The 12,759-nt window shown below is 46.8% G+C and overlaps 1 protein-coding gene across 1 annotated transcript in view; it reads right to left on the bottom strand.

Moving 5' to 3' along the window:
* Positions 1-721: 721 nt before the first annotated feature.
* The window catches only part of LOC311239781 (voltage-dependent calcium channel gamma-1 subunit-like), a gene marked incomplete at both ends in the record, with an annotated part of 206,739 nt that continues 194,701 nt past the window's right edge, over positions 722-12,759 (bottom strand). Inside the window, 3 exons of the mRNA XM_084328217.1 lie at positions 722-954; positions 2,770-2,907; positions 9,960-10,034. Of these exons, the coding sequence (XP_084184343.1) occupies positions 722-954; positions 2,770-2,907; positions 9,960-10,034 (446 nt within the window). The remainder of the gene's footprint in view (positions 955-2,769; positions 2,908-9,959; positions 10,035-12,759) is intronic.

Raw genomic sequence — 12,759 nt, 5'->3', positions numbered from 1 at the left:
AATTGCTGACTGTACACATCTGCAGTAAAAACACGTTTTGAATCATTTCCAAAACCAAGTCCAACATTTTGGTATCCCCTGGAAGTGTGGATGTTTTATTTTTTCATTTTAAGGAACCAAAACATTTGAAAGTGTGTTCAAGGCCTTCCATGTGACCTGGTCTGTTTTTGACCCATTGTGATTGTTTAGTCTTTCAGGTATGGTCCTAATTATAGTCCTTATCTAGTGTAGTCTTAGTAAGCTATACGTTACTCTAGTCCAGTGGTTCCCAAACATCTCCATGTCAAGGACCCCCAAATTGTAGTGTTTTATGAGTACATTCATTCAGTGCCAGGGGCCCGCATATGAGAGGATTTAGTCCCAGGGACCCGCATATGAGTAGATTTAGTCCCAGGGACCCGCATATGAGAGGATTTAGTCCCAGGGACCCATTATGAGTAGATTCTAGTTGTTACCCTACATACGATTTAGTCCAGAATTCCATAGCTGTCTATACTGCAGCAGGGGAGATAACAATGGAGAGAGTGAAACCTATTTGATACATTCTCTCAATGGGCTTCTCATTCTCATTCTCTCAATAACCTCTTGTCAATAAAATAATAGCTAAATTAATCTATTCCCCATTCAGCTGGGGGAACCCCCTCAAGGACCCCTGACCCCACTTTGAGAACCATTGCTCTAGTCTAGTTGAACGTGGTCTTGATCCGGGTGTCACCAGCCGCTAGTCTATGGTGTCTGGCTCGGCGTCCATACAGGTCTCCCAGGGGTTGCGCGGCATGTGGGGCATGGAGATGAGCAACAGGGCGATGCCACTGAGGAGGAGCAGCGTGAAGGAGGCGCAGGCGCAGGCAAAGGACCAGGAGTAGTAGTACCCGATCCAGATGGTCTCGTCACTGTCTATCATGCGCTTGACGGACTGGCGCATCACCTCGACGGAAATTATGATGCAAAGGCCTGCCGGGGGGAAAGGGGGGCAGAGGTCAGAAGTCAGAGTTTATTTAGGGCAGGGCAATGTGAAATTGCTAGGTTGTTGGATGCACTTCTAATTAGAGGAAATAAATCCAAATGTCAGGTTATCACCTAATCCTAAAACAGGGGCTAATTATGAGTACTGTGGCTCCAATACATTAGATGTGACGATGCTTCAGGAAAACCTATTTTCTAGAGTCTATTGTGTGACAAACCTGGTTTGGGCCAAATTCTGCATGTGACTAGCATAAATTAGCCAGGCTGTAAAGAGGAGTCTTGTGTGGTCCCATTTTCATTCAGATATTTGAGGTGAGAAGTCAAGCTACCCCTTTGAAAATGGTCATGCCCATTAAAATAGCTTAACTTTGAGCAAAGTCTACCCCCTTTGCCAGTAAGACTAAAATGCATTTTTATTGCTTATTGCTATACAGCTGTGGTTCCCAAACCCTTTCAGTAAGGCCCCCCTTGGGTACTTTGAAACATTCTCATGCTTTTATTTTGAGGGCGAAAACACACCGACCTCAGTAGACGTGAAGCCAGGGGCGAGGTGTAGCCTCGTCATGCTGTCTTGCTCTTGGCTTTTTTTTTTTTTTTTTTTTTTTTTTTTTTTTTTTCCGATTTTCTCCCATCCCAATGTTAGTCGTTATGCCAATTCCCAATCCCCTTCCCGGTCGCTGCGCACTTACCCCCGACAGTCGGTCTGGGAGAGTGGAGGCTATCACGTGCTTCCTCCGACCTGGCAGCGCGGACTCTCACTGAGAGGGTGTAACGTGTGGAAGGATCACACTACCCCCCTTAGATCCTATCCGCGCTGAGCAGGCGCCCCGACCGAACTGTAGGAGTCGCTGTTTACAACGACCCGGACCCACCCCGCCAGCTTTCCCACCCTCTAATACAGCCAATTGTATTAGTGTGAACGGCCAGCCAAGCTGGTGACAACGCCGGAGCTGTGGGATTCGAACAGGCGAATCCAGCGTCTCCGGTGTTGGTGACGAACGCAATCTCCGCTACGCCACCTGACCGCCCCATTGCTCTTGGCTTTGTAACGTGAGTGATGTGACGTTTACCTGGAACTCATGTTATACATGCGTCAGCTTTTCTTTCAGCTACTGGCCATGTTTTTTCTCTCCCTGGTTGGATAGCTAACATTACGTCAGCTAGCGAGCTCACTACCACAGGTGACACGACTGATTTTGTGCAACCAAGCAACAGTGTTTGTTAACAGCTCTTGTGTATTTAAATCTGAAGACATTTAGTTTCGCTCTGATTTTTGCTCTCAATCTCTTAGTGCTGTGCCAGCAGTCCAGTAGGCCAATGGAACAACCATAGAACTATAGGGGACGTCTTTCATTTCATCAGCCCCCCCCCCCCCCCCCGTAGTTTGCCCAGGCCCCAAGGGGAACTACTGATCTACAGAATAAATAGTTAAATGCCATAATAAGTAGCCTAAGAAGTTAAAAGTGTTAATCAGCTACTAATAGCTGGCCAATGAGGGCAACGGCAATCCCTGTCCATCAAAGAGTAGGGGACAGTCACCTCCTGTCCAGCGGCAATGCAGACTGTATCAGTATGTCTACACACACCCATGTATCAAACATAATGCCATTGATGAACATTGAAAACAACATTGAACGTGTGTTTATTTAATGACTCCAAGTGGCCTGACATTCTACCTTAACCCTTTCACTGCCACACGTCAAAGGGTTAACCCTTTACTATCACACTACAGATAGTGTGATAGTAAAGGGTTAACCTTCTGTAGTGTGGTAGTGAAAGGGCTAATGAGCCATATCTAACAACCTGCAAAGGCGAAGAACATTCCGGCAGGCCTGAGCAGGTAGTCCCGTCCCTTCCCAAAGGAGAAGACAACACAGATGGTGCCCAGGATCATGAAGAACAGACTGAAGATGGCGATGGCCGCCGCCGAGATGTTGTACTCTGTAAGATAAGATAAGATAAGACTTTAATATCCTGTGGGGAAATGAGCTTCTTGTAGGGATATACTGTAGCAGAAGAGACAGTGAATGAGAGATGGAGAGAGAGGGTTTTTGAAAGGGTTGGGTGGGGTTCTATGCTTCGATCGTCACCAACGGCATACGTTAAACAGTACATTACAGACACACGCTCCGATCGCGGGGAAAGAATTATCAGATCAACGCAAGATTGATAACATATAGCCCTTACCTTGTCTATGATGTACTGCAAAAAGAATAATCCAATCGCCAAGTACTGATCGCGATCGTGTTTCCAACGTAATCCAGCATTGAACATGAACAGGGATGGGGGTGACCCTCGTCGATGCATCTGTTATAACCGCTTGTCTTACGGGGCCATTTTCTAATTGCAGCCACCCGTAGGTGCTCTTTGAGAGCGGTTTTGAAGGAGGGTAGGGATTCACATTCGTTTACGGCTGTGGGTAGGGCGTTCCACATTATTGTGGCATAATTGCAAAACAAAATTCTGGTGTATCATCCATCCAGAGACTTCTGCAGGGTGGGTTTCAGGGTCCATGATTCACAGCCATAGAGGAGTACAGACTCCACGGTTGCTTGGAAGAAGCTAATTTTGATGTGTCGGGGAGACTGGATTCATGCCATTCAGGGCCATTCATGCCAGTCCTTTCCTCACCTTAACCTCTTAAGCCTGAGCGGTCCGGTACCGGTACGAGAATGACATCACGCCATAAATCCATCTCTACAGAATGTATGAATTAATGTTGCATTTTCTTTTTCAAATGTAGCCAAGAGTAAAGACCCTAACCCTGTCAAAACAGCAGTCAGAGTGTATATTGTCAGCACTACGTTTGTTTACCAATGATTTTAAGTGTTATTAGTGAAGTATTAGTTTATAGAAATCTCAGGGCATTGAGTCGGAAAAAGGCGCAAGAGGATTTGGCGCAACCAAACTTGAGTGTAGTCTTTTGAGAGAAGAAACCCAGGGCTTTCGAAAAAAATAAAAAATACACTTCCCAGCTCACACCAGCCCCTGTCAATCATCTGACTTATTTTTCATTTTTTCTCACTTTATTTTCGGGATCAAAACCTGAACGTTATTGCCATAAATTAGAATGCAGTTAGTTTCTCTACCTTTCTGTGAACGTCTAGCAAATACCGGGTTGCAATCTGATGAAAAATGGCAGAGAAATGTATTTACATTTAAATAAAAACATAACTGTACTTACAGTAGATTTCATTCACGGTGTTTGCTGCATGCCTGGTGATACTAAATCCAGATTGAACTCTGCCATTGGAAAGGGGAGATTTCGCCCGATCCATACTGTATATGTGCGACTTGGCCATAATAAGGTCATTTATAGGCCTGATATTCTATATTCTATTTCATCTCAAGAAGGTGCTGAATGAAGGTAAATTTGAGCATGGTGTTATTCACCATCAAAGTAAAAACAAAATGTATTATAATAATACAAAAAATTATATTCTCCTTTGGTTCATTACAATTTACTCAAGCCTAGTAACAGACACAATATTTCTGAAACTGGGAATACATTCCCTGAGATCAATAGATCAAGAACATGCAAATGGACCTTGTAGAAGTGGAGCAATCTTCCATTTACTTATGTATTTTAGGCGAATTTTCAGAAAATAGGGCTCGGGTTTTAGAGGTTATGGTCCTGTTCTGTTGAGTTGACCTAGGAACCCAGGTATTTGAAGTCGCTGACCTCTGCCAGAGCATTTCCTCCTGCTGTGTTGAGAGGTGGATGGTCCAGGGGGATGTTATAAGTGATGACCTCAGTCTTCTTTGCGTTCAGCCTGAGCCCAACCCTGGCACATTCTGCATCCATTCTGTTCAAGAGCTCCTGCTCCACACAGTCAGACATCAGGCAGATATCATCTGCATAGTCCAGGTCTGCCAGGACTACAGCTTTCTTCTGGACTGCCTTGTTTCTTCTGGACTCCCGGGGTGTGATTGTGAAGCCAAGCTCCGGCTCCCTCCCAGGAATGGCTTTTCCTAAGCGTGTGAAGGGAAAGGGGGCAAGAGTGTCCCCTTGCAGCACCCCTGCATGGATGTCAAACTCCTCACTGTCACCATCTGGGGTTACCACCTTGGCTCTTGTGTCCCTGTCCATGGCCTCTATAGCCTGGAGCAGGTTAGGAGGGACCCTGTAAGCTTTAAGGATTTTCACCAGCACACCTCTGTGTATTGAATCAAAAGCTTTTTTGAAGTCAATGAAACGGAGAACCGCCATAAGGTTGTTCTTCTTCACCTCCTCGATGATCCTCCTCAAGGCCAGGATCTGGGCTACAGTGGTCCTTCCCTTTCTGAAGCCATTTTGATTGTCCCTCAGGTGGTTGTCAATGGCATCCCGAATCCGGTATGTCCAAAAGTAGCTTGCGGTTAAACATCTTCGCTATGACGCGATAGTTATCCGGCTTTGTCATAATCACAGCACGGGCATACTTCACTCCCCCTCCTTTTCCCCTCACGTTCTCCACACGCTCCTCTTCATCCCCCTCTCCACCCACTACACACTCCTCCTCATCCTCTCCTTCTACATCCACCCCTCCCTTTACCCTCATACGCCCAGCTGCACTCCATCCCCCTAATTCACACGCGGTCAGGCACCTCACTCTTCACAGCTGCACTCAATCCTCCCCTGATGGAATGCCTACTTCTACTCCTCGACACTGACCAGAAGCTGTCGTGGTATTAATTACCACTACCCAGGTACGACGTCTCTGCCTAAAGCTCTGCTGGATTCCACCCTTGTATTGCCTACTCTAACCTGTTCTCTCCTGTGCCCCAAAGGACCGCCGTCCCTGCCTGGACGTCTCCTGTCCCCGAAGAGGAACACTTGCTCACCCGCTGCAGCCCAGCAGCTCCCAAGACAAGCACAAGGACCGCTTGCTCGCTCGCTGCCGCCATGGCAGCCACAAGACAGAACATAACCCCGTTCTATTCGCCCCAATTCCTGTGTTGCTCATTTCATTAAACACCCTTGAAACCGCTCCTATCTCCTCTCATGTGTATTCAGCAATTGGGCTGTGCTCCAGACCACAGTCTCACAGGCTTAGCCAGGTCTCCAGACTTCAGTACCGGGATGATGTTGGAGAGGGACCATCTGTCAGGCTTGGTGTCTTCTATCAAAGCTCGGTTGCAGATCTCCAGCACGATGTCGTCGAGTTTGCAGTTCCCAAGGACCTCTGGGGGGATGCCATGGTCAGATTATGCCACTAGGGGGCCCCTGGGGAAGAAAGTGCTATGGACATTAGGATGACCCTTCAGTCTCCTGTGCTACAATCGGGTGTCCCTATGGTAGAAAGTGCTTCCTTTTTGCCCTAGGGTCAACCTAGGGCCACATGGGCCAACCAGAAGGGCACTTGGGCTGACCAGATGGGCACATGGGTTGACCAGAGGAGCACTTGGGTTGACCAGAGAGGCACATGGGTTGACCAGAGGGGTACTTGGGCTGACCAGAGGAGCACTTGGGTTGACCAGAGGGGTACTTGGGCTGACCAGAGGGGCACATGGGTTGACCAGAGGAGCACTTGGGTTGACCAGAGAGGCACTTGGGTTGACCAGAGGGGCACTTGGGCCGACCAGAGTGGCACTTGGGTGTGTGTTTTTGGGCTGACCAGAGGGGCACATGGGTTGACCAGAGGGGCACTTGGGTTGACCAGAGAGGCACTTGGGTTGACCAGAGGGGCACTTGGGCCGACCAGAGGGGCACTTGGGTTGACCCGAGGGGTACTTGGGTTGAACAGAGGGGCACTTGGGTTGACCAGAGGGGCACTTGGGTTAACCAGAGGGGCACTTGGGTTAACAAGAAGGGCACTTGGGTTGAGCAGATGGGCACTTGGGTTGACCAGAGGGGTATTTGGGTTAACAAGAAGGGCACTTGGGTTGAGCAGATGGGCACTTGGGTTAACCAGAGGGGCACTTGGGTTAACAAGAGGGGCACATGGGGTGAGCAGAGGGGCACTTGGGGTGAGCAGAGGGGCACTTGGGTTGACAAGAGGGGCACTTAAGGCATGGTTAAAAAAAAAGTGTGTGTGTGTGTGTGTGTTTGTGTGTGTGTGTGTGTGTGTGTGTAAAATGAACCTTCGGTAGCACTTTATAATAACACCCTGTTATAATACATTTATAAGGTATTTGTAGATAATGAACTAATCATGAACAAACCATTTATATACATTCATAAATGATTATTAAATCATTTATAACTATATTTGTATACCATTTACAAAGTATTTATAACACATTAGTGGATAATGAACTAACCATGAACAAACCATTTATATACATTCATAAATGATTATTAAATCATTTATAACTATATTTGTATAACATTTACAGATTAGTTCTACATTATTTATAACTCATTATCAACATTGTTTGTACTTGATTTGTTCATCATTAAATAATGTTGTTTAATGTGTAGTAGTAACACATTGTAGATGCTTTGAAAAATAGATATGAAAAAACGACTATAGTGTATCTCCATTTATTTTTCATGTTCAACGAATGATTTGTTAAGACATTCATAAAACATTTATAAATCATTTGCAGATGCTATCGTGGGGGCCAATCTGAAGTGAAGCCTATTCATCATTAACAAATGTCTAATACAGTTAATTATTTGTTTACTTTTTCATCACATGTTACAAATGTTGTAGGCAGCTTTTGGATACACCCTTCTTTGTGACATCAAACAGTGACAGAATTAGGACTAAAGATAAATGCAATTTTATTAACATATAAAATACATGTGCATGACATATAGTGTAACTGGGGGGGCACTAGGACCCAGGAGTACCCTGACCAGGTAGAGTATCTAGAGAGGAAGTCTCACGCGAGCGAGACTTGACGTCACTTGTGTTGCACTGTTGCCGTCTGTTTGAATGGAAGCACAAGTTATCCGTGCTGCGTCTATACTTTCGCTTTTAATAAGGTATGGGCAGGTTAAACACCTTTTTTTGTTGGTAAATCTATTCCATCATTTCCGACCTACAAACAACTCTTATGTTGTGTAGACGTTCGTGTAGATGTGGTGGGCGCTAACGTTACATTTGTTCGACACGACACACAAGAGTAATAATTATTTGTGTCGTGTCATCATCACTGAGCACACTGAGCACACATTATGAACAAATGTAACGTTAGCGCCCACCACATCTACACGAACGTCTACACAACATAAGAGTTGTTTGTAGGTCGGAAATGATGGAATAGATTTACCAACAAAAAAAGGTGTTTAACCTGCTCATACCGTATTAAAAGCGAAAGTATAGACCCAGCACGGATAACTTGTGCTTCCATTCAAACAGACGGCAACAGTGCAACACACGTGACATCAAGTCTCGCTCGCGTGAGACTTCCTCTCTAGATACTCTACCTGGCCAGGGTACTCCTGGGTCCTAGTGCCCCCCAGTTACACTATATGTCATGCACATGTATTTTATATGTTAATAAAATTGCATTTATCTTTAGTCCTAATTCTGTGACTGTTTGATGTCACAAAGAAGGGTGTATCCGAAAGCTGCCTACAACATTTGTAACATGTGATGAAAAAGTAAACAAATAATTAACTGTATTAGACACTTGTTAATGATGAATAGGCTTCACTTCAGATTGGCCCCCACGATAGCATCTGCAAATGATTTATAAATGTTTTATGAATGTCTTAACAAATCATTTGTTGAACATGAAAAATAAATGGAGATACACTATAGTAATTTTTTCATATCCATTTTTCAAAGCATCTACAAATGTGTTACTACACATTAAACAACATTATTTAATGATGAACAAATCAAGTACAAACAATGTTGATAATGAGTTATAAATAATGTAGAACTAATCTGTAAATGTTATACAAATATAGTTATAAATGATTTAATAATCATTTATGAATGTATATAAATGGTTTGTTCATGATTAGTTCATTATCCACTAATGCGTTATAAATACTTTGTAAATGGTATACAAATATAGTTATAGATGATTTAATAATCATTTATGAATGTATATAAATGGTTTGTTCATGATTAGTTCATTATCCACTAATGCGTTATAAATACTTTGTAAATGGTATACAAATATAGTTATAGATGATTTAATAATCATTTATGAATGTATATAAATGGTTTGTTCATGATTAGTTCATTATCTACAAATACCTTATAAATGTATTATAACAGGGTGTTATTATAAAGTGCTACCGAACCTTCTTACTGTCTATACTGCTATCTATGCTACTATACCTATACTACGACCTACTATGCTAATATGTCTATACTACTATCTACTAGGTACTATGCTACTATGCCTATAATACGACCTACTATGCTAATATGTCTATACTACTATCTACTATGCTACTATGCCTATACTATGACCTAGTGACCTACTATGCTACTATGCCTATACTATGACCTACTATGCTAAATTATGTCTATACTATGCACTCACAGTGTAACACTCAAGCTCAGCATTGCTAGACAAACAATACCACTTACCCTTAGCCGCCAGAGTTGTACCTCTCCTGCTGACTTGTTGAACACTGTAAATCACTTTCAACAAGTCAGCTAGCTAGCTGGCTGGCTGGCTGGCTGGCTGGCTGGCTGGCTGGCTGGCTGGCTGGCTGGCTGGCTGGCTGGCTGGCTGGCTGGCTGGCTGGCTGGCTGGCTGGCTGGCTGGCTGGCTGGCTGGCTGGCTGGCTGGCTGGCTGGCTGGCTGGCTGGCTGGCTGGCTGGCTGGCATGTGTCAAATGATCTTTAATCACAACATCTGAAGAAGTTCAAAGTTGCATTGCCATCATCACACATGTGTGTGTGTGTGTGTGTGTGTGTGTGTGTGTGTGTGTGTGTGTGTGTGTGTGTGTGTGTGTGTGTGTGTGTGTGTGTGTGTGTGGGGGGGGGCATTGTTCTTGACTCTAAGCGCAGTATCTCTCCTAGAACCACTGGGGAACATCTCTATATCAGCCCCCAGCAGGCCCTCCTGCCCTGGCAGACGACATGTGGCCAACGCACCTTTCTGGGTCTTGACTTCAAAAACTTCTGCCTCTTCCCCAGAAGTGAAGTGTTTGAAGTAGGAGCAGTTCTTTGCTGCAGGTTGAGAGAGAGGGGGGGGGGGTGAGAGAGAGAGAGAGAGAGAGAGAGAGAGAGAGAGAGAGAGAGAGAGAGAGAGATAGAGAGAGAGGGGGACATAGAGGGAGAGTGAGGGGGAGGGAAAGAGAGAGAGAGATAGGGAGGGAGGGAGGGACATAGAGAGGGAGCGAGAGAGAGGGAGGGAGGGAGGGACAGAGAGAGGGAGAGAGAGATGAAAACACTGATTGAAGTGAATCCGCAGGTGGCTTTGGTTGTGCCTGCCTCCCCATGCGTCTGAACTACCAATGAGTCTGGAAGTAAAATCTCTCAAAGGATGCTATTAGAAGAGGCAACACACAGCATTAATGAGACACACAACACAACACAACACACCAACTTGTTCTTCAGAAAAACTGTGTACAATGTAGTCAGGCCATATATAAATTGCTTTACCCTGCTGAGAAAACACATCTTAGAATCCCCATGTTAACGAGTATTTTTATTCTTTCAGTGTCAAGAGTTTAAACAAGGAGGAAAAACAAGCAGGTCGATCCCTCTCCTGGAATGAGCTCATGTGCATCAGAACAAGTGAAGATTTTGAAGGCTCAACACAATTTCAATTGACTTGTTGAGATAAAAAATTATGGCAATGAAAGCAGTGCATGAGGTGTCCGATGGCAACATGCATGGTTAGTTGGTGTGGTTATGAATGCTTCACAATACCAGTCTTTTAATAATCAGTGTATATCTTCCAATATAACTAAATTATATAACTAAGTTATTCAATAATCAGCCTATTCCTTGATGGAATCAAACAGACCTGGGACAATTTGATTAGAGAGGCCTCAGGAAATGGTGACACTAAGGGAGCTTTCACACTAGCCATTCGTGGTCGAATCAGAACGCAATCGCACCAAAAAAGGTTGTGATCGTCCCTGATGAGAGCGCTCCCCCGCGTCCCCGGGGGCGCTGATTCGCTCCAAACCTGGACCACTGGAATAGGTGGTCTCGGGTGCGAACCAGCGTCCCCGACGACGGAGCGGGGGGCGTGGTGTACAAGTTTGTACCAAAACTGTGAGGTTCGCCTCTTCCCTGGACCTTTAATTCCTGTTCCCTGGACCTTTAATTCCCTGTCTCCTCACCTCACCAGCCCCCACCCTCGCGTTGTCGTTGTTTATTTATTGCATTCCCTGCCTCGCTCCGTTCCTTTAAGGTACTGTGAGGATTCTGTGTTGATTGGTCCTTGCCGAACACACACTTCTAAGTCAAGTATCAATTACCATCACGCACCTGATGTGTGTTCTAATTAGCGCCCCAGTGGGCTTTAAATAGCTGGACTTCCCCTTCAGTCCTTGTCGGGTCGTTCTCTATCTGTAAGCTCCTACGGGAGATTCTCTCTATTCCGTATCCGTATCTTATCGGTATCTGTATGCTGGTTCTTCTCCGGCGTGAGACGAGGTGCCAGCCATCGCCACCTGTCGCCGTTTGCCTGGAGTGGGACACAGCCGATGCGCTCTCTAATTCTCTACGGGAGGTTTTCCAGTGTTCCACCCCAGACGCACATCGCTCCCTATCCTACGGGGGGATGCGCGCTCTCCAAGCCGACGCGCCCCACTCCAGACGTCTAGCCGGCGCGCTACTACTCCAGACGCACATCGCTCCCTATCCTACGGGGGGATGCGCGCTCTCCAAGCCGACGCGCCCCACTCCAGACGCGCATCGCTTCCTAATACTCTACGGGAGGATGCGTCTCTCCGAGCCGGCGTGCTCTTCTAGCCGACGCGCTACTACTCCAGACGTGCTACTACTCCAGACGCGCTACTACTCCAGACGCACATCGCTCCCTATCCTACGGGGGGATGCGCGCTCTCCAAGCCGACGCGCCCCACTCCAGACGCGCATCGCTTCCTAATACTCTACGGGAGGATGCGTCTCTCCGAGCCGGCGCGCTCTTCTAGCCGACGCGCTACTACTCCAGACGTGCTACTACTCCAGACGCGCTACTACTCCAGACGCGCTACTACTCCAGACGCGCTACTACTCCAGACGCGCTCTACTCCAGACCCCCGAGCCGGCGCGCTCTTCTAGCCGGCGCGCTACTACTCCAGACGCGCTCCTACTCCAGACGCGTTCCTACTCCAGACGCGCATCGCTTCCTAATTCTCTACGTTAGGATGCGTCTCTCCGAGTCGGCGCGCTCTTCTAGCCGACGTGCTACTACTCCAGACGTGCTACTACTCCAGACGCGGTCCTACTCCAGACGCGTTCCTACTCCAGACGCGCATCGCTTCCTAATTCTCTACGGGAGGATGCGTCTCTCCGAGTCGGCGCGCTCTTCTAGCCAACGCGCTACTACTCCAGACGTGCTACTACTCCAGACGCGCTACTACTCCAGACGCGCTACTACTCCAGACGCGCTACTACTCCAGACGCGCTCCACTCCAGACGCGTTCCTACTCCAGACGCGCATCGCTTCCTAATTCTCTACGGGAGGATGCGTCTCTCCGAGCCGGCGCGCTCTCCGAGCCGGCGCGCTCTTCAAGCCGACGCGCCCTACTCCAGACGTCTAGCCGGCGCGCTACTACTCCAGACGCGCATCGCTTCCTAATTCTCTACGGGAGGATGCGTCTCTCCGAGCCGGCGCGCTCTCCGAGCCGGCGCGCTCTTCAAGCCGACGCGCTCCACTCCAGACCCCGAGCCGGCGCGCTCTTCAAGCCGACGCGCATCGCTTCCTAATCCTCTA

The sequence above is a fragment of the Notolepis coatsorum genome (genome assembly GCF_963971535.1).
Source record: "Notolepis coatsorum genome assembly, chromosome: 14".
NCBI lineage: Eukaryota > Metazoa > Chordata > Actinopteri > Aulopiformes > Paralepididae > Notolepis > Notolepis coatsorum.
Note: the sequence above shows the minus strand (reverse complement) of the source record. Positions and strands in the feature narration are given on the sequence as shown.